At 46.5% G+C, this 22,460-nt stretch overlaps 1 protein-coding gene across 2 annotated transcripts in view; it reads right to left on the bottom strand.

Moving 5' to 3' along the window:
- Positions 1–22,460, bottom strand: part of CARD11 (caspase recruitment domain family member 11) — a 277,951-nt gene that overhangs the window by 112,207 nt on the left and 143,284 nt on the right. For both annotated transcript variants that reach the window (XM_075317863.1, XM_075317864.1), the window contains exons 8-11: positions 21,989–22,186; positions 16,766–16,927; positions 10,018–10,066; positions 3,585–3,694 (exon numbers count right to left, since the gene is read on the bottom strand). In XM_075317863.1, coding sequence (XP_075173978.1) covers positions 3,585–3,694; positions 10,018–10,066; positions 16,766–16,927; positions 21,989–22,186 — 519 coding nt within the window. The remainder of the gene's footprint in view (positions 1–3,584; positions 3,695–10,017; positions 10,067–16,765; positions 16,928–21,988; positions 22,187–22,460) is intronic.

Here is a 22,460-nt window from a genome sequence, read left to right as displayed (position 1 = left end):
AGCCCTTCCCGGGTGACAATAGCGGGGGTCGCTGGTGGCTGGGCACATAGGCCACAGTCAGATCAAAACCACCAACTCCAGCAAGGAAAGTAGTTCCCCCTACACAGGTATAAGGGAAGTCTAGGAACAAAACCAAAACCAAAAGACCAGAGCAGAGAGCAAACCAGAAGCAACACAAACTAATAACCTTCCTACCCAGGCACAACTCAAAATAATCAGCACTGACCAAAGGAGATGAAGAGGAGATGGAGGGTTTAAATATCGCTCTCCTGGGTCAGCTGACACTGCTCATGTAACTCCCAGCCTCCACCTTCAATCCAGAGTCGCAAAGGAGGAAGAGAGGAAGATTGATTGGGAGGAACCCCCCACCACCTTGCTGAATCAGAAGACATGGCATTACATGTCCCCTGGCAACAGCTGACACTAGAGGACCCAGCAAATTGGGACCCCTGCACCACATGATCGCTGGGAGTGACAGCGCCTCACCTCCCAGCAATGCCACAATCTGAAGTGAGTCTCTTAGAGCACAAAACATGACCAAATCGAACACCTACACTAGCTCTGCCCTTTGGAGGCGACACCCCACTTCTTATGGCCAGTGAGGACCGACGGAGAGCTGGAGCGTACCCAGGATTGTAAAGGACATACCTGGGTGCAGAGGCATGAGAAGGATTGACCCCCGAAGACCTGCCATGATGCTCACTGCCAGACCTGACAGTTTTCAGGCATTTTTATTACTTTCTGGAAAGTCAAACGTTTACATACATTTCATTAGTATTTTCCGTTAAACTGTATGACTTGGGTCAAATGTTTTGGATATTTTTTCACAAGCTTCTCACAATGTTAGGAATTTGGGACCATTCCTCCTGACTGTACTGGTGGAACTCAGCCATCATTGTAGGTCGCCTTTCTTGCATTGGCCTTTACACTTTGCTCATAAATTTTCAATAGGATTGGGATCAGGGTTTTATGATGGCCACTCCAAAACATTGACTTTGTTATCCTTAAGCCACTTTGTAACCAGTTTGGCAGTATGCTTCAGGTCATTGTCCATTTGGAAGACCCATTTACGCCCAAGCTTTAAGTTCCTGGCTGATGTCTTGAGATGCTGCTTCAGTATTGCCCCATAATCTTCTTTCTTCATGATGCTATCTATTTTGTGAAGTGCACCAGTCCCTCCTGCAGCAAATCAACCCCACAACATGATGCTGCCACCCCCGTGTTTCACAGTTGGGATGGTGTTCTTAGACTTCAAAGCTTCTCCCTTTTTCCTCCAAATGTAATGATGGTCATTATGGCCAAACAGTTCAATTTCAGTTTCGTCAGACCACAGGACATGTCTCAAAAAAATAAGCTATTTGTTCCTGTGTGCATTTCCAAACATTAATCTGTTTTTTTTATGTTTCTTTTGGAGTAATGGCTTCTTCCTGGCAGAGTGGTCTTTCAGCCCATGTTGATACAGTACTCTTTCACTGTAGATAATGAAACAATCTATCCAGCTACCGCTAAAATCTTACAAGATGTTTTGCTTTTGTTCTTGGGTTGATACGCACATGTCTGACCAAAGCAGGTTAATCTCTGGTACACAGAACCCATCTCCTTCCTGAGCGGTACCATGGCTGGACATTCCCATCTTGTTTGTACTTGTGTATAATTTTTTTGTACAGATGAACAAAGCACCTTCAGCTATCTGGAAATTGCACCCAAGGATGAACCAGACTTGTGCAAGTCTACAAGTCTCTTTCTGAGATCTTGGCTGATTTCTTTTGACTTTTCCATGATGCTACACAAAAAAGCAAGGTGGTTCAGTTGTGCATTAAAATACATTCACAGGTGTGTCTCTAATTAACTCAGATGTGGCCAATAAACCTATCAGAAGTTTCCAAAGACATGACATCCTCATATGGGCTGTCCTATATTGTTTAAAAGCATAGTACTCTAAAGCGGGCTTTACACGCTACGATATCGTTAATGAATTATAGTCGGGGTCACATTGTTTGTGACGCACATCCGGCGTTATTAACGATATTGTAGCATGTAACAGTTATGTGCGACCTAAAACGATCGCAAAAGCGGCAAAAATCGTTTGCCACGGAGAGGTCGTCCTAAAACAAAAAATCGTTTACCTCTCATTAGTGATGTTGTTCCTCTTTCCTGCGGCAGCACAAATCGCTGTGTGTTAAGCTGGGTTTACACACTGCAACATCTCAAACGACATCGCTGTAACGTCACCGGTTTTGTGATGCAATAGCGATGTCGTTTGCGATGTTGCAGTGTGTGAAACACATCAGCGACCTGGCCCCTGCTGTGAAGTTGCTGATCGCTACAAATCGTTCAGGACCATTCCTAGGTCCTTTGTTTCCCGCTGTGCAGCATGCATCGCTACAAAGTTTCAGTGTGTGAAAGACTTTGCAGCGACTTTGTTAGCAACTTCCCTTTCAAAAAGCTGCTTATCAACGTCCCCAACAACCAGCTAGGTCGCTCTGCAGGTCCGGATCGCTGTTGAGTTGTTGGCCAGGTTTGCCTGTTTGACAGCTCACCAGCGACTCACCAGAGACTTAGGGAGGTCGCTGTTACATCACAAAACCGGTGACGTTACAGCGATGTCCTTTGCGATGTTGCAGTGTGTAAACCCAGCTTTACACCTCAGGAGCGAGGAACATCTCCTTACCTGCCTCCACCGGCTATGTGGAAGGAAGGATGTGGGCGGGATGTTACGTCCCGCTCATCTCCACCCCTCCGCTTCTATTGTACGGCTGCCGTGTGACGCCGCATGACCTGCCCCCTTAGAAAGGAGGCGGATCTCCGGCCAGAGCGACGTCACCGGACAGGTAAGTCCGTGTGACGGGGGTAAGCGAGGTTGTGCGCGACTGGCAGCGATATGCCCGTGTCGCACAACCGATGGGGGCGGGTACAATCGCTTGCGATCTCGCTAGTGAGATCGCAGCGTGTAAAGCCCGCTTTAGTGTATGTAAACCTTTGACTTTGCAGAAAGTAATGAAAATGCCTTAAAACACTCTCTCGCATTAATTTGGTATTTGCCAAATATAAATACTTTTGGATTCTAATTGACCTAAAACAGGAAAGGATTACTCTGATTTCATGTTAGATAGTGAGAAAAACCTGCAGATGTGTCTTTTTAGATCATTGTAAACTTCTGGTGTCAACTGTACCATGCTTGGCAAAATAAATAAAAAATAGAAATAGAAAAAAAGAGCTCTTTGTATCTAAACATCTTAACCTCTTAGTGACCAGGCCAATTTTTTTTAAATCCAACTTGTGTCACTTTATGTAGTAACTTTGGAATGTTTCAATATATTCCAATGCTTGTGAGATTGTTTTTATGACACATTGTACTTTATGTTAGTCGTAAATTTAGGTTAATTTTTTTTTGCTTCAATTTATGAAAATATAATAAATTTGATGGAAATGTAAAAAAATCATCTATTTTCAAACTTCTCGTGTAAATAAACCACAGCAAAAATATAGCATCCTATTCTGTACTATTTTCTAAACTTCACCAAAATGGGATTCATAAGAAATTTAAGAAAGATATAGAATAAATCTACATCAAGTGGTAATACCTTGGGAACAGAACTACTGATGGGGGTGCTGTTGAATGAACCAGATCTATGGAATGCCGTATCTATCTGACCATTTTTGTAGTCCAGCTGATTGTCTGGGTCTTCAGTAGCTGTAGAATATGAGGAACAATACACTCTAATTGGCATAAAGCATTGCAATGTATAAATCACAGAAGAATAAGAAAAGCCAGTAAGAATAAAAAGAACTAATGAGGGAAAAATAACAGAGGGCAGCTATAGCATGTCCTGTCACCAGATCAAAAGTGGCTAGTTTTTGCTTTTATTTTATTCCTGCTTCTCTGCAGCGTAATCTGATTTTTAATTTTTTTTTTCTAATCCACCACACAGTGGTCCAGAGATATGGACCTTCTTATTTAGAGCAAACTTTATGGTCTTTACAAGGAGGCGTGGCTCATAGGGTCCTCTGGGGCATGTCTTTAGACAGACCACACCCCCTTAGTAAGGATCATAAAAATTAGCAGTAAATAAAAAGGCCCATATGTCTGGAAGTGTACTGTGGATTAAAAACTGAACTACTTGAGAGAACAGTGGGAATAAAATAAGAATAAAAACTGGCCACTTTTGACATAATGACAGGTCCCCTTTAAACATAATTTTACCGATTTTACTTTAGCAATTTATTGATTTTCATATTAATTCAAACAAACATACATTCCTGATATAATATATAGATGATATATTTAGAAACTATACACCTGTGTATATATACAACGCCGCACACACACAACACCCAACACACAAACACCGCGGCATACATAAATATACGCTCATACCGCGCAACACACACACTGCACAAAACATACCTCCCCCCAAAACACACACACATGCACTCCACAACCACACAAACCGCGCAACACACACAGCACCACACACACAGAATGCTGCAGACACACAGCGCTCCACAAACAACGCAACACACACAACGCAACACACATACAACACCGCTCTCACACACCCCCACACCCAGACAACACCCAGAACATTTACAGCGCCCTATACAAACACTGGCAACTACACACAACAACATCTATATATATAACAAAAATCATACGTCAACTACACAATACGTAAATTCTAGAATACCCGATGCGTTAGAATCGGGCCACCTTCTAGTTATATTATAAATAGATACAGTATTGTACTGCGCACCCCCCATCGTGCTCCATCTGACATGCGCACCCCCCATCGTGCTCCATCCGACATGCTGCGCACCCCCCATCGTGCTCCATCCCCCATGCTGCGCACCCTCCATCGTGCTCCATCCCCCATGCTGCACACCCCCCATCGTGCTCCATCCTCCATGCTGCACACCCCCCATTGTGCTCCATCCTCCATGCTGTGCACCCCCCATCGTGCTCCATCCCCCATGCTGCACACCCCTCATTGTGCTCCATCCCCCATGCTGCGCACCCCTCATCGTGCTCCATCCCCCATGCTGCGCACCCCCCATCGTGCTCCATCCCCCATGCTGCGCACCCCCCATCGTGCTCTATCTCCCATGCTGCACACCCTCCATCATGCTCCATCCCCCATGCTGCGCATCCCCCATCGTGCTACATCTCCCATGCTGCGCACCCCCCATCGTGCTCCATCCTCCATGCTGCACACCCCCCATCGTGCTCCATCCTCCATGCTGCACACCCCCCATCGTGCTCCATCCCCCATGCTGCGCACCCCCCATCGTGCTCCATCCTCCATGCTGCACACCCCCCATCGTGCTCCATCCTCCATGCTGCACCCCCCTATCGTGCTCCATCCCCCATGCTGGGGCCGCCGGGGGCGGGTCCGAGCGTGGCAACATGTGCCGGGGGCGGGGCTGAGCGGGCGAGGCGTCAGCGTATGCCAGATCCCTGCACATGTGTACCGGGAGCCGGTATACGCTGGTAACCATGATACACATCGGGTAACAAAGGGAAGCGCTTCCTATAGTTACGCGATGTGTATCATGGTTACCAGCGTACACCGGCTCCGTCATGATCCCAGCATCGCAAGGTTATGTCCGCCGGGGGTGGGGCCGAGTGTGCCAACGTGTGGCGGGTGCGAGCAGGTGAGGCGTCAGCATATGCCGGCTCCCTGCACATGTGTACCGGGAGCCGGTGTACGCTGGAGCGGGGCTGAGCGGGCGAGGCGTCAGCCGGCTGCCTGCACATGTGTACCGGGAGCCGGTGTACGCTGGAGCGGGCGATGCATGCGGAGGGCCGGGGCGAGCGGCTAATCCATGCGGCGGGCGGGGCCAGGCCAAGGCGAGCGGCCAATCCGTGGGGGAGGGCGGGGCCAGGCCGAGCCCAGGGGCCAATCCAACAGTTGTCACTGTAATGACACTGTCACGGTGACACAATTTTGGAGCAAGACAGACAGACAGACAGACAGAATAAGGCAATTATATATATAGACTAGAAGGTGGCCCGATTCTACGCATCGGGTATTCTAGAATTTACGTATTGTGTAGTTAATGTATGATTTTTGTTAGATATATATATATATATATATATATATAGATGTTGTTGTGTGTAGTTACCAAGTGTTTGTGTAGGGCGCTGTACATGTTCTGGGTGTTGTCTGGGTGTGGCGGGGGGTGAGAGCGGTGTTGTTTGTGTGTTGCGTGTGTTGCGTTGTTTGTGGAGCGCTGTGTGTCTGTAGCGTTGTGTGTGTGTGTGTGTTGCGCGGTTTGTGTGGGTGTGGTGTGTTTTGGGGAGGTATGTTTTGTGCAATGTGTGTGTTGTGCGGTATGTGCGTATATTTATGTATGCCGTGGTGTTTGTGTGTTGGGTGTTGTGTGTGTGCAGCGTTGTCTGTGTGTGTGGGTGTCTGTGTAGGGCGGTGTTTGTGGTACCCAGTGTGTGTGTGGTGTGTTGTGTGTGTGTGTTAGGGCGAGGTGTGCACCTCCCATCGTGCTCCATCCGCCATGCTGCGCACCCCCCATCGTGCTCCATCCGCCATGCTGCGCACTCCCAAACGTGCTCCATCCGCCATGCTGCGCACTCCCAAACGTGCTCCATCCGCCATGCTGCGCACTCCCAAACATGCTCCATCCGCCATGCTGCGCACTCCCAAACGTGGTCCATCCGCCATGCTGCGCAGTCCCAAACGTGGTCCATCCGCCATGCTGCGCACTCCCAAATGTGCTCCATCCCCCATGCTGCGCACCCCCCATCGTGCTCCATCCCCCATGCTGCACCAGCATCAGCCTCTCTACCCGCAGCATCAGCCTCTCTCCTCCCAGCATCAGCCTCTCTCTTCCCAGCATCAGCCTCTCTGTCCCCAGCATCAGCCTCTCTCCTCCCAGCCTCAGCCTCCCCCAGCATCAGCCTCTCTTCTCTCAGCCTCCCCCCTCCCAGCCTCCCTCCTCCCAGCCTCCCCCAGCATCAGCCTCTCTCCTCCCAGCCTCCCCCAGCATCAGCCTCCCCCAGCATCAGCCTCTCTCCTTCCAGCCTCTCCCAGCATCAGCCTCCCCCAGCATCAGCCTCTCTCCTCCCAGCCTCCCTCCTCCCAGCCTTCCCCAGGATCAGCCTCTCTCTTCCCAGCCTCCTTCTTCCCAGCCTTCCCCAGCATCAGCCTCCACCTCCAAGCCTCCCTCAGCATCAGCCTCCCCCAGCATCAGCCTCTCTCCTTCCAGCCTCTCCCAGCATCAGCCTCCCCCAGCATCAGCCTCCCCCAGCATCAGCCTCTCTCCTTCCAGCATCAGCCTCTCTCCTCCCAGCCTCCCTCCTCCCAGCCTCCCCCAGCATCAGCCTCCCCCAGCATCAGCCTCTCTCCTTCCAGCCTCCCCCAGCATCAGCCTCCCCCAGCATCAGCCTCCGCCTCCCAGCCTCCCCCAGCATCAGCCTCCGCCTCCCAGCCTCCCCCAGCATCAGCCTCTCTCCTCCCAGCCTCCCCCAGCATCAGCCTCTCTCCTCCCAGCATCAGCGTCTCTCCTCCCAGCCTTCCCTAGCATCAGCCTCCCCCTCCCAGCCTCCCCCAGCATCAGCCTCCCCCAGCATCAGCCTCTCTCCTTCCAGCCTCACCCAGCATCAGCCTCCCCCAGCATCAGCCTCTCTCCTCCCAGCCTCCCCCAGCATCAGCCTCCCCCTCCCAGCCTCCCCCAGCATCAGCCTCCCCCAGCATTAGCCTCTCTCCTTCCAGCCTCCCCCAGCATCAGCCTCTCTCATCCCAGCCACCCCCAGCATCAGCCTCCCCCAGCATCAGCCTCTCTCCTCCCAGCCTCCCCCAGCATCAGCCTCCCCCAGCATCACCCTACACCCTCCCAGCCTCCCCCAACATCAGCCTCCCCCAGCATCAGCCTCCCCCAGCATTAGCCTCTCTCATCCCAGCCACCCCCAGCATCAGCCTCCCCCAGCATCAGCCTCTCTCCTCCCAGCCTCCCCCAGCATCAGCTTACACCCTCCCAGCCTCCCCCAACATCAGCCTCCCCCAGCATCAGCCTCTCTCCTTCCAGCCTCCCCCAGCATCAGCCTACCCCAGCATCAGCCTCCCCCAGCATCAGCCTCTCTCCTCCCAGCCTCCCCCAGCATCAGCCTCCCCCAGCATCAGCCTACACCCTCCCAGCCTCCCCCAACATCAGCCTCCCCCAGCATCAGCCTCCCCCTCCCAGCCTTCCCCAGGATCAGCCTCTCTCCTCCCAGCCTCCTCCAGCACGCCGTGCTCCTCTGCCAACACTCACAGATCCGATCGCATACACTCACACACACACACACCCACCCGATCGCATACACTCACACCCACCCGATCGCATACACTCACACACACCCGATCGCATACACTCACACACACCCGATCGCATACACTCACACACACCCGATCGCATACACTCACACACACCCGATCGCATACACTCACACACACCCGATCGCATACACTCACACACACCCGATCGCATACACTCACACACATCCGATCGCATACACTCACACACACACACACTGACGATATTGCACATACGCGCTCACACTCACAACATCCGGAGATACCACATGCTTCTGGCCATGTGATCCTCCGGCAGGTCCTGGAAGCTCACAGCACAGTATCGCCGCTGAGAAGCAAGCGATATCTCCGGATGCGGTGAGTGTGTGGATGCGATCTAATGTGTGTGTGAGGTGTGTGTGAGAGTGAGTGTGATCTGATGTGTGTGTGTGTGTGTGTGTGTCTGTTGTTATGTGTGTGCGTGTGGATTTTCCACCGCTGCAGGACCTTGATGCGCTGGTAACTATGCTACCATGGTTACCAGCGCATCCCGTCCCCCACTTGCACGGGAGCCCACACCAGCATACGGCGGCAAACCCCAGCAATGCGAGGGTTTGTGTCGGCTGGGTTGGCGGCGTATGCTGGTGTGGGCTCCCGGGGGTACAGTACTCACCTGGGAGTCGTGTCTCCGTGTCAGTTCGGGGGATGCGTGCGGGGGGCGGGGCCAGAGCGAGCGTGCATTGCGTGAGGGGGGCGGGGCGTGGCCGAGTTGCCAATACGTGCAGGGTGCCGGGGCGAGAGGCCAATCCGTGTGGGGGGCGGAGCCTGTGCGAGCGGCCGGCCATTCCGTGTGGGTGGGGAGCCAGGGCGAGCGACCAATCCGTGCAGGGGGGCGGGGCCATGGCGAGGCCAGTGGCCAATCCGCTTTGTGTTACCGTAAGGACACAATTTTGGAGCAAGACAGACAAGACAGACAGACAGACAGACAGAATAAGGCAATTATATATATAGATGATAAAGCTTGTATACTGTTGCCATTATCAATGCGGCATTTGGAAAGTTAATAGGGTGTTTCAGCAATACACTCTTAACCTCATCGTCTTGTGATGGGATTATTTTTGTCTATCAGCTCTATTCACCGACCCCTGCTTCACCACCCACTCTCTGCTGCTGCTCCTGACCCTTGTTGACAACCTGCAGTGGAGATGTTGACAAATCACATATGACTACTGTAGTTGGCATATGTCTGCTTCTGACCCTAGTGATTGGCTGCAGTGGTCATGTGCCCTATAGTTGTAACATTACTGATGCAACCTGCCAGAAAAGTACAAAAACAGCAGTAGAGAGCTGGCGGTATTTCAGGAGTATTGCTGAATTATTTTATATACATCAAGCCTTGGGAATAAAATACACATTTTTGGAAAACTCCTTTAAAAAGGTTCTTTGCGTTTTATCACTTCTTATTATTAGAAGACAGTTGTATAATAACTGAGTGTCATATTGTGGTGAATGTAACTCGAGGCAGCAGGTTTTCAGTTACCCTGCAGCGCATCTACTGGGGAAATTAAGCATTACATAGAAATCAATGGGATAATGATGCACAGAGATTCCAGGTCCTCCAAAAAGGAAGGAGGGGACTTTTTGTAGTGTAGCCGCTCCCCCCTTAATGATGATGGTCCTGAATGGGGGTCCCTGTATTGAAATGTATAACAAATCAGAACACATATCTAACCTTGAAATTCATTCTGTTTGTTGGAAATTGGAGACTTTGCTCTTAAGATCTGTGAAACAAAGTGAAATACACATTAGAGGAGTGTAGTACGGAGGGAGCGGTCTGTCACAAAGTGACTGAGGAGGAGACCTAAGCTGTCTCAAAAGCATGAATGTCATTTGCTCAAATAATAAGAAAGGTTTATTCAACTGCAGTTCTCCCAACAGATATGTACAGGATCCATATCCATGTGTAATGTGATACCGGCACTGGAATTCTCAGTCCTAACACCTTCACTTGGCTCTGTCACCAAATGTCACAATTCATATCTCAGATATTACTAGATCTCTTTGACCTGATGACTATACTGTATTTTAGAATCCAAGGGAGAATTGATGTGCTAATGCTTTTTGAAAGTTTCCCTCATTCTCTGCCCACCTAGTCTTGATTGACAACTCTTCAGAGTCCTTCCTGCTGCTGAGATCTCACACTGCTCAGTACAAGCTGTAGCTGTCAGTCAGGCTGGCATAGCAAAGACCTGGACTCAAGAGTTACTTCATTCTTTGCAAGGAACCTTTACAGGGAACCTATCATGTCAAATAAACACTATTAACCTGCAGATATCGGGTTAATATGGAGGTTAATAGTGTACTAAAAATGTGCACTGAAAGCCTGGCTACTGGGAGGCTTCTAGCTTTCAGTCAAAGGTGCTGCCGACACTGCTTCAGTCACCATTCAATATCCAGTGAGCGGTGGCTTTAACCACATCTTGGTAGTGTTTGATAACCGGCTCCCTACAGATGCAATTGTGATGCCCCTGGACTACTCAGGTCATCACAGGGTTCTGCACAATCTGTCTCTCCCCGTGCAGAGCTCGACCCCCCATGGTTCTGGGAACCTAACCTGCAGTACTGCCTCCACCAGCATTCACAAATCCTAGATACACTTTGCACCACACCCTGTCAGGTACACCAGTGGCTGCTTAAGCTGGAATAGGGCAGTCAACCTAGGGGTCAGACAGAGTGGTGGGAGGGGGGAAGTCAGCGAGGGAGGAAGTGCAGAGCAGATCTGACAGGCAGAACACAAATAGCTCCCAGTGAGTGAGGAGCTGGGAGTAGCAGCTCTCCAAAGTTGAGTGGTAGCCCTCGAGCTGTGAGGAGGTCTGAGGAAGCTGGGAGTTGTAGCTCCCAGGGGACAAGCAGACTAGGTCGCAGACGGTGGTCTGGACCTAGAGGAGTCAGACCCCCGGTCGCAGGGGGTTGAGTCTAGGTGCCTGGGACCTGTCTTGGAGGACGGTCAGCAGCCTGGGCCTAATCACCGGTCCGGGACCGAAGGCACGGTGGGGTACACGGACCCTAGGTCAAGGAGAAGCTTCAAGTGACCCGGCAATTAACCTGCGGAGGACAGGGCCTTTATGGACTGTTCCCACAAAGCTCAGAGATCGGGGGCACTAGCACAACGAGGGGGATATGGCTTTCCAAACAAGTGGACCACTGAAATCCAAAGTGTGAGCTCCTGAGAACAGGCTCCTTCACTTAGCCATAGTGGGGAGCGGGTCCCGGAAATCTCTAAGCTAACGGGCCACAAAGGACTCTAAATTTTGTGCCAGGAGGCAGGTCACGGACCACCAGGCAGTGCTGCAGGGGATGGGACACGGACAAGCTCCCCTCAAGAGGCAGCGGCAGTCAGAGACTTGATTTACCCTGTTGTCAGCGTCTGTTTTATTGCTGAGTGAGTACCCGACTGACCCCTGCAACCAGCGAGCCTACGCTCCCCCTGCACCCCGTATCACCATCCAGAGTCCCGGAGCATTCCCCTACCTGTCGAGGGTAACATCATCTTGCTGCCCCACTCCAACACCCCGGGTACTCCCAACGGCAGCGGCGGTACTCCCAAGTACCGTACACCATGAGTGAAGTCACAAACTATATATACCTATCCCCTGTAAATAATACCTTTCTTCATTTGAGTGTGGCCCCTAGCCCCCGGGTCCGGAGACCCTCAAGCCATGAGTAATCACCAACCCCAAGCGGTTCGACCGCTGCAGGGGCGGCACACAATGCTGAGTCAGTTCAGTCAGTGGCGGGGGCGTGGTTACAGCTGCCACTCACTATGTACTGAGCAGTGACTGGAACTGCTCCAGCCGTGCCTCTAAGAATGAAAGCGGGAAGCTGCAGGGAGGGATACAGGTAATTTCCTCCCAGTAGCCGGGCTTTCAGTGCAGAGGTCGCACAGTTTTAAAATGCTATTAATCTGTGGATAAACCTTATATACAGTTAGGTCCAGAAATATTTGGACAGTGACACAATTTTCGCGAGTTGGGCTCTGCATGCCACCACATTGGATTTGAAATGAATTCTCTACAACAGAATTCAAGTGCAGATTGTAACGTTTAATTTGAAGGTTTGAACAAAAATATCTGATAAAAATTGTAGGAATTGTACACATTTCTTTACAAACACTCCACATTTTAGGAGGTCAAAAGTAATTGGACAAATAAACCAAACCCAAACAAAATATTTTTATTTTCAATATTTTGTTGCGAATCCTTTGGAGGCAATCACTGCCTTAAGTCTGGAACCCATGGACATCACCAAACGCTGGGTTTCCTCCTTCTTAATGCTTTGCCAGGCCTTTACAGCCACAGCCTTCAGGTCTTGCTTGTTTGTGGGTCTTTCCGTCTTAAGTCTGGATTTGAGCAAGTGAAATGCATGCTCAATTGGGTTAAGATCTGGTGATTGACTTGGCCATTGCAGAATGTTCCACTTTTTTGCACCCATGAAATCCTGGGTAGCTTTGGCTGTATGCTTGGGGTCATTGTCCATCTGTACTATGAAGCGCCGTCCGATCAACTTTGCGGCATTTGGCTGAATCTGGGCTGAAAGTATATCCCGGTACACTTCAGAATTCATCCGGCTACTCTTGTCTGCTGTTATGTCATCAATAAACACAAGTGACCCAGTGCCATTGAAAGCCATGCATGCCCATGCCATCACGTTGCCTCCACCATGTTTTACAGAGGATGTGGTGTGCCTTGGATCATGTGCCGTTCCCTTTCTTCTCCAAACTTTTTTCTTCCCATCATTCTGGTACAGGTTGATCTTTGTCTCATCTGTCCATAGAATACTTTTCCAGAACTGAGCTGGCTTCATGAGGTGTTTTTCAGCAAATTTAACTCTGGCCTGTCTATTTTTGGAATTGATGAATGGTTTGCATCTAGATGTGAACCCTTTGTATTTACTTTCATGGAGTCTTCTCTTTACTGTTGACTTAGAGACAGATACTCCTACTTCACTGAGAGTGTTCTGGACTTCAGTTGATGTTGTGAACGGGTTCTTCTTCACCAAAGAAAGTATGCGGCGATCATCCACCACTGTTGTCATCCGTGGACGCCCAGGCCTTTTTGAGTTCCCAAGCTCACCAGTCAATTCCTTTTTTCTCAGAATGTACCTGACTGTTGATTTTGCTACTCCAAGCATGTCTGCTATCTCTCTGATGGATTTTTTCTTTTTTTTCAGCCTCAGGATGTTCTGCTTCACCTCAATTGAGAGTTCCTTAGACCGCATGTTGTCTGGTCACAGCAACAGCTTCCAAATGCAAAACCACACACCTGTAATCAACCCCAGACCTTTTAACTACTTCATTGATTACAGGTTAACGAGGGAGACGCCTTCAGAGTTAATTGCAGCCCTTAGAGTCCCTTGTCCAATTACTTTTGGTCCCTTTAAAAAGAGAAGGCTATGCATTACAGAGCTATGATTCCTAAACTCTCATATTGCAGCTGGGAGTGTGCACTTTCAGCCCATATTATATATATAATTGTATTTCTGAACATGTTTTTGTAAACAGCTAAAATAACAAAACTTGTGTCACTGTCCAAATATTTCTGGACCTAACTGTATGTAGGTTAATAGTGTTTGGGGACATGGCAGGTTCCCTTTAAATGCTGATGGAATAAAATTCCATTCTGACAAGTGTTTTCAAAATAAACTCACCAGTCTCATCAGGTCAAATGAATATATGTAATATTGAATGCAGTTTTGTATTTTGAAATCTGGAGACAGGTCTGTTTTAATAAGTTCACCATGAATCCTCTCTTATTCATGGAAGGACCATCGATTGTCATAATTATCTGTAAACGTTGTATCCTAGTAACTGATAACAGCTTCTTGTTCTTTAAACAAGCACTCCCATGAAGCTGTTTTTTCATTAAACATGTGTATATATGTATATAATGTATTGAGTGTATGTTAACACTTTCTGCCTACCGTCGTCTTCTCCAGGACTGAGGAGCATTGTGCTCCTCTTCTCAGTAACGTCACCGCTCTTCAGACTCTTCGGCTCACCCTTTGCTCTATGCATGAGCCGGAAATCTCTATTACAGTGTAAGTCTATGGAGCCTCATTCTGACGCTTCATATTTATATTGTAAAAGCCACTTCTGGGTCATGCAGCGCGACGTGTGATCTGTAGAGTCTGCACAGCAGTGACATCACTGAGAAGAGGAGCAGAAAGGTGCTCGATACCGGAGAAGATGATGGTGAATATATTAATAAATACACACACACACAACACGATATATATATATATATATATATATATATATACACACAGTGCCTACAAGTAGTATTCAACCCCCTGCAGATTTAGCAGGTTTACACATTCGGAATTAACTTGGCATTGTGACATTTGGACTGTAGATCAGCCTGGAAGTGTGAAATGCACTGCAGCAAAAAAGAATGTTATTTCTTTTTTCTTTTTTTTTTTTAAATTGTGAAAAGTTTATTCAGAGGGTCATTTATTATTCAACCCCTCAAACCACCAGAATTCTGTTTGGTTCCCCTAAAGTATTAAGAAGTATTTCAGGCACAAAGAACAATGAGCTTTACATGTTTGGATTAATTATCTCTTTTTCCAGCCTTTTCTGACTAATTAAGACCCTCCCCAAACTTGTGAACAGCACTCATACTTGGTCAACATGGGAAAGACAAAGGAGCATTCCAAGGCCATCAGAGACAAGATCGTGGAGGGTCACAAGGCTGGCAAGGGGTACAAAACCCTTTCCAAGGAGTTGGGCCTACCTGTCTCCACTGTTGGGAGCATCATCCGGAAGTGGAAGGCTTATGGAACTACTGTTAGCCTTCCAAGGCCTGGACAGCCTTTGAAAGTTTCCACCCGTGCCGAGGCCAGGCTTGTCCAAAGAGTCAAGGCTAACCCAAGTACAACAAGGAAGGAGCTCCGGGAAGATCTCATGGCAGTGGGGACATTGGTTTCAGTCAATACCATAAGTAACGTACTCCACCGCAATGGTCTCCGTTCCAGACGAGCCCATAAGGTACCTTTACTTTCAAAGCGTCATGTCAAGGCTCGTCTACAGTTTGCTCATGATCACTTGGAGGACTCTGAGACAGACTGGTTCAAGGTTCTCTGGTCTGATGAGACCAAGATCGAGATTTTTGGTGCCAACCACACACGTGACGTTTGGAGACTGGATGGCACTGCATATGACCCCAAGAATACCATCCCTACAGTCAAGCATGGTGGTGGCAGCATCATGCTGTGGGGCTGTTTCTCAGCCAAGGGGCCTGGCCATCTGGTCCGCATCCATGGGAAGATGGATAGCATGGCCTACCTGGAGATTTTGGCCAAGAACCTCCGCTCCTCCATCAAGGATCTTAAGATGGGTCGTCATTTTATCTTCGAACAAGACAACGACCCAAAGCACACAACCAAGAAAACCAAGGCCTGGTTCAAGAGGGAAAAAATCAAGGTGTTGCAGTGGCCTAGTCAGTCTCCTGACCTTAACCCAATTGAAAACTTGTGGAAGGAGCTCAAGATTAAAGTCCACAGGAGACACCCAAAGAACCTAGATAACTTGGAGAAGATCTGCATGGAGGAGTGGGCCAAGATAACTCCAGAGACCTGTGCCGGCCTGATCAGGTCTTATAAAAGACGATTATTAGCTGTAATTGCAAACAAGGGTTATTCCACAAAATATTAAACCTAGGGGTTGAATAATAATTGACCCACACTTTTATGTTGAAAATTTATTAAAATTTAACTGAGCAACATAACTTGTTGGTTTGTAAGATTTATGCATCTGTTAATAAATCCTGCTCTTGTTTGAAGTTTGCAGGCTCTAACTTATTTGCATCTTATCAAACCTGCTAAATCTGCAGGGGGTTGAATACTACTTGTAGGCACTGTATATAGGTGCTATAGGCATCAAGTAATGCCAGGACAGTAAGTGAGATTTCAACGAATTCCTCCTATGAACTGGTTTGTTTTTTTTACTGACACTGTATATATATATATATATATATATATATATATATATATATATATATATATATATATATATATATATATATATATACAGTGTCAGTAAAAAAAACAAACCAGTTCATAGGAGGAATTCGTTGAAATCTCACTTACTGTCCTGGCATTACTTGATGCCTATAGCATTACACACTTAGAGCCAATTCCTGGTGATTTAGATATTAGACTAGTACAACATGCCAACTACGCAGTGAACATTTACTGAATCTAGTGTAGATGTAAATGCTATCCATAGTGTAGAGAATACAGTATATACATTTTACATGAATGTGTATGTGTTTTAGCAAAGCCGCCGCATCGCCATGTGGCCTGATGGCTCCTTGATGGCAATCAGCTTCTCAATGTGGAGTCTTCTGCCCATGTCTTATCCTATTCTTGTATTCTGCAGATTTTTCTTTGTATTGCTACATGATTATGTGTATGACACGTACCTGAGGAATTCCCTTTATGTTCATCCTTCTCTTTTTCTTTGATTCGGCATTGAAGAAATATTTATCATCTGGAGATCCCATGGAATCTGATGAGTCCTCTGCATCCTGTCCATTTGTCTTTGAGCTTGGGGGCATGACAATGTGCAGATTTCTGGGCAAACTCTAATGGAGATATCAGAGTGTAATATTAAAAATGATTACATTTTTGGGAAAGACTTATGGGGTGATTAAAAGAACCCCCTCCCCACCAAGATGCTACCACAATCGGACAGTTGTCTGCGGTTTCCAGTTAGCAGCCCCAATGTGTCATTTTACTAAAATGAAGCTTAGTAAGGGACTTGCTCTTGACTGAATTCTTTGAGGACAGAGAACATCACAGTCCTTGTCTATGAAGCCATATAGAACATGTAAGGAATAACGTTTGGAACTCCATTCTATGTCTGAACTGGGTGCAAAAACCTAAAAAAATACATTACTATATGGAGCTAAGGTATGTACATCAGTGACTATGCAAGGGGAATACATGAAATAGCAGAAACTGCTGTGTGAATACTGACATGAAAAATCCAATAGCTATATGTGAGAATGAAATGTGGAAAATGGAATCTGCATTACTGCCATGAACATATGAATAAAGAGAAATTTAGCTACTGATTTGATCAATGCAATAGAGCCCCAACACTACGCCAAAGTATTTCTCTACGTTGGGGTCCCTAGCTTGTGTGTGTCCTCTCATGCAGTTAAAAAACTTACCGTGTATGGGAAGCTGAGACCCAGGCTATTTATGCGTATGATATGGATTGGCAACAGGTGTGGTTGGGGAGGGTTCACAAACGAAAAACTACTAACAATAAGGAATAACGTTTGGAACACCATTCTATGTCTGAACTGGGTGCAAAAACCTAAAAAAACCATCACTATGGGGAGATAAGGTATGCAAACCAGTGACTATGCATTCTCACATATAGCTATTGAATTTTTCATGTCAGTATTCACACAGCAGTTTCTGCTATTACATGTATTCCCCTTGCATAGTCACTGGTGTGCATACCTTAGCTCCATATAGCCATATAGAACATGGACAGACTGGTAGACTCAGTAGCATTTCCACCTTTAGGCTAGGTTCGCACACTGCGTCTTTTTGATGCTGCGTTTTTGTGCGATTTAGGCCGCTAAAAACGCACAAAAACGCACCTGCGTCGAAAAAACGCATGCGTTTTTGCCGCGATTTGGTGCGTTTTTGACTGCGTTTTGCTGCGTTTTTGATCTCTGCATTTTGTTGCGTTTTTCAAATGCATTGCATGGGCGGAAAATGCAGAAAAACGCAGGAAAGAACTGACATGTCCATTTTTTTTTTTAACTCAAAAATGCAGGTAAAAAAAAACAGATGTGTGCAGACAGCAAAAATGAAAACTCATAGACTTTGCTGGGGAAGCAAAGTCCTGCAGTTTTGAGGCCAAAAACGCACCCGAAAAACGCGCAAAAACGCCGCAAAAAATGCACTGTGCGCACATAGCCTTACTGGGTAGAACAAATTAGTAAACAATGTGAGTGTGCATTAAACTTTATTTTTAAACAGAATTTGTCAGCAGGTTTTTGCTACCTCATCTGAGAGCAGTGATAATAGCAAGGACTAAAACTTAACTTTTAATCTAACAATAAAATAAATATTAAAGTGCTTGTACATAAATTGTGCAACAACCAGTAATGCCAAATGGCAACAAATTAGACAGATTTCACCCAGATCTTCTCCATGGGAAAGCTTGCACACCGATCCAGGAATAGTCACTGGCTGGAAGAACCAGGGTAGACTGTCGGGTAATGGTATATCAGCCCCTGTCGTGCCCCATGAATGGACTTCCGCCCTGACAAGGGCAACACCCAAGTAAGTTGTCTGCCCCGCAACCACACAAATATGAAAAAAGGACCACCGTTTACATGGACACATAGGTTTTTTACCCCTTTACCCTGTGCCGGTCCCTGCCACTGCAGGTTGATCTTTTTCTTCTGTCTCCCCTGAGGAACTCTTGCTATTAAGAGGGAAACGTGTCAGGAGGACTTTCCTTTTTTCATATTTGTGTGGTTGCGGGGCAGACAACTTACTTGGGTGCTGCCCTTGTCAGGGCGGAAGTCCATTCATGGGGCACGACAGGGGCTGATATACCATTACCCGACAGTCTACCCTGGTTCTTCCAGCCTGTGACTATTCCTGGATCGGTGTGCAGTCTTGCCCATGGAGAAGATCTGGGTGAGAGCTGTCTAATTTGTTGCCATTTGGCATTACTGGTTATTGCACAATTTATGCACAAGCACTTTAATATTGATTTTATTGTTAGATTAAAAGTTAAGTTTTAGTCCTTGCTATTATCACTATTATATTTGGACTATTGGGCACTATTTTTCTACTCGGCAGAATTTGCTATTATACCTCAATGAGAGCAGCATGATGTATGGAAAAAGACCCTGAATCCAACGATGTATCACTTAGATTACTGGATGCAGCCGTTCTGACACAATCAGAATTTTTAGATTTAGCAAAGCAGCAGAGCTGACTGAGCTTGCCCACCCACACCAAGCTCTTAATGGAGATTGTACATTGACAGTGGGGTGTCAATCAGAGGAGTGGGCATGCCAGACTGCCTTGCACGTGACATTGTAGATCAAGCAATGAGAAGTCCTGCTGCTTAAACCATCATTCCAGGAAAACAACAGATTGGACCTTGACAAGAGACAATTACCTAAATTATATGTGTTAACCCTTGCAGCATGCTGTCCTCAGCTTACATAGCAAAAACCTGCTGACAGATTCACTTAAACAAAAATGACAGATTCATGGAAGCTAATAAAAACTTTCAGGTAGTGGGGTAGCTTTGAATGGCAAAAACCTCTGACAGATTATCTTTAAAGAGTATGGTTAGAGGGAAGGGGCATAATAAATAGTCATTCAAGACTTAACCAATCATGCATATTGTCATGCACTGTCCAGATCTGCACTCGCGGTTGACAGCAACGGTTTCGGACCCTGTTCACATTGCAGAGTCCGACAGGTAATCTGGTTTCCCTTTTGTACTCAGCTCTGCTGGGCGTTGGCTGAGTTGCATCCACGGCTCCTAGCCACGTAGGAGGCAAACCTTTGCTGAGAGTCAGGTTGCTGCTTACCAGCCAGCTGGTCTCTCCCTATTTAAGGCTGGGGAGTGTGTAAGGAAGTTGCCGAAGATAGCATCGGCTTATGCTCTTGTGAATATCAGGTGTCCCTGGCGATCCTCTGTGGTGATCTACGATCTGCTGCTTGTGTGTTGTGGAAGTGTCCCTTGGTGTACCTTTCGTCCTCTCTTATATTTTATTTCCCCCTGTGCCTTTATTGTCTGCCCTTTCTGGTTGTTTGCAGTGTGAGCGAGCTTCTGACAAATCCCCTGTCCATGTCTTTTGGGAGGGGGGGTTATTTTAGTGTATCCTGCCCCCCGGGGTTAGGTGTATGGGGGAGTTAGGTCAGGGCCTGGTGAGGATACAGGGACACGCTGGGGGCCCACACCTGGCTTTCATCAAGCCTACCTCTGGGAGAAGGGTCAGCGCCGCCGTTTTCCCATTCTGAAGGCCAGTTCAAGTCTCCCCTGTTATCCTAGCCCACCCGTGACACATTTATGTTTCACTGAGATGTGAAAAATAAGCCATTGTCAGACTCCTTTTATTTATGTCAGGAACAAAGCATCAGGCTTATTGCAAACAACATGCCTGATCATTCCTATTCCCTGATAGCCTACACTTAAGAGAAGACTCAGATGGTTCCTAGCACATCATCAATCCTAGGTTTGACCTAGTTTACTGTCTGTATGGACACCTTATGGTTGTGCTTATTAAAGGTTTTCATTGTTTAGCTGCAATATTTGAAGGTTTGAGTGATATCAATGAGTGTTAGCTATGATACAGATATGTTTAGATTAAGGAGGTTGGAGTTACACAAACTTTAGCTTTAAATTCTGGCATACTAATTAGGACACCTGACACTTATCAGTTTAACCTTAATGGTCACTGTATTTATTATACATAAATATAAATATATATATATATATATATATACATACACACATATATATTTTTCAACATTTGGTTCTAAATGGAACTGCACTTCAGTGTAATATGAACAACAACCTTGAGCAGCTCCTTGATAAAGCAATAGAGCGAAACACGTGTCGGAGTGAGGGGCCGTGGACTGCTTGTGATACCACCTGTATATACTGGTAAATATACTTTCCAAAATATTATGCCTTTTTAACTGCTGTTGTGTGTCTGTGCAGTGAGGTGTGGGAGGGCTGCACTGTATGGGATGATCGGTTAAATTATTCCTGGATACTTTTGATATAATTTAATTAATTATTTATATAACTATTTATTTCCATCCACCTCGGTGGCTCCCATGTTCCCTAGCACATTGGCACTTTAATTGCAGTAACTAGAAAATCATTCTTGAAGCAATTTTGCTTGGTATATTTATATTTATTTAATATAGGTGGTAACTACTTATCAAAATTCCCATGAAATTTGTGCGTATGAGATTATCACAAAATAATATAGCTTGATGTTCGGTCCATGACCCTTAACATTACATTTATCATCTAGCATTTCTTCTTTGCTGTCTTTTTAGTATATTTTTTGTATGATTTTAATTTATATTTCAATAAAAACTGTTTTTAATCGTCTCATATTGTCACTTCTTTTTTGAACATGTACACATGTTCAAGGTTGTTGTTCATACACATATATATTTGCAGTAATCTGACGTGGTAAAGCAGACACACCACTTTGAGGTGCTAGCACAGAGAAATCATACTTAAAGCCACATGTTAATTAGCCTGGAAGTGCAATGGGAGTGTGCCCATGCAGTTATAGTGCAATGACACACCCCTAATCAAAGCTTGATTTCTCTTTTTACGCTGGCACATCAGAGCAATTTCTCCCTTCTAGCGCCTCAGAGATATCAGATATTTGAGGTTGTATTAGACTTTATACAGCTATACCACTAGTTTCAGTAGTAATATCATCGTAACAGATTCCCTCAAAAAAACAGAAACTCAAGTTCAAACTGAAGAATGCAGTATGTCCTAAAGAAAAAACAAAGATGAAAACTAAAATATACAGTCAACAACTAGTTTTAGTAGTAAAATCGCTCTATTTCTCTTTAGAATACATAAAACTTTTTTCAGATTTTGCAGCTTTTTCATTCACCTGATCCAAACCCACTCCGTCCTTTAGTATTCGTCTCAGTTTACATTCCAGATTCACAATTCTCGCCTCTTTTCTGACCATTTCAATCCTAAGTTCATCATTTCTTTCTTCTAGCTCTCGGATCTGCTTTCGGTACTTGTCTTTGTCTATTAGGCATTGGGAGCACTGTGTCTGGGCTTCATCACGGGCACGATATGCCTATTATAAAGGAAAAAGTACAAAATATTAACATAATAATTTATTGAATGCAATAAAAAGCAATGTGTGACCATTATTGAAGCAGGATGCAAGGCCTATGGGGCAATAACACTAAGTGGACATACTTTATGATATTGCAGATGGAAATACCAAGCTACTTTAAGACTGGTGACCGTGAAGTAAAGCGGGCTTTACACTCTGCGATCTCGCAAGCGAGATCGCAAGTGATCATACCCGCCCCCGTCAGTTGTGCGACACGGGCAAAACGCTGCCC

Source organism: Anomaloglossus baeobatrachus, chromosome 7 (assembly GCF_048569485.1).
Source record: "Anomaloglossus baeobatrachus isolate aAnoBae1 chromosome 7, aAnoBae1.hap1, whole genome shotgun sequence".
Taxonomy (NCBI): domain Eukaryota; kingdom Metazoa; phylum Chordata; class Amphibia; order Anura; family Aromobatidae; genus Anomaloglossus; species Anomaloglossus baeobatrachus.
Note: the sequence above shows the minus strand (reverse complement) of the source record. Positions and strands in the feature narration are given on the sequence as shown.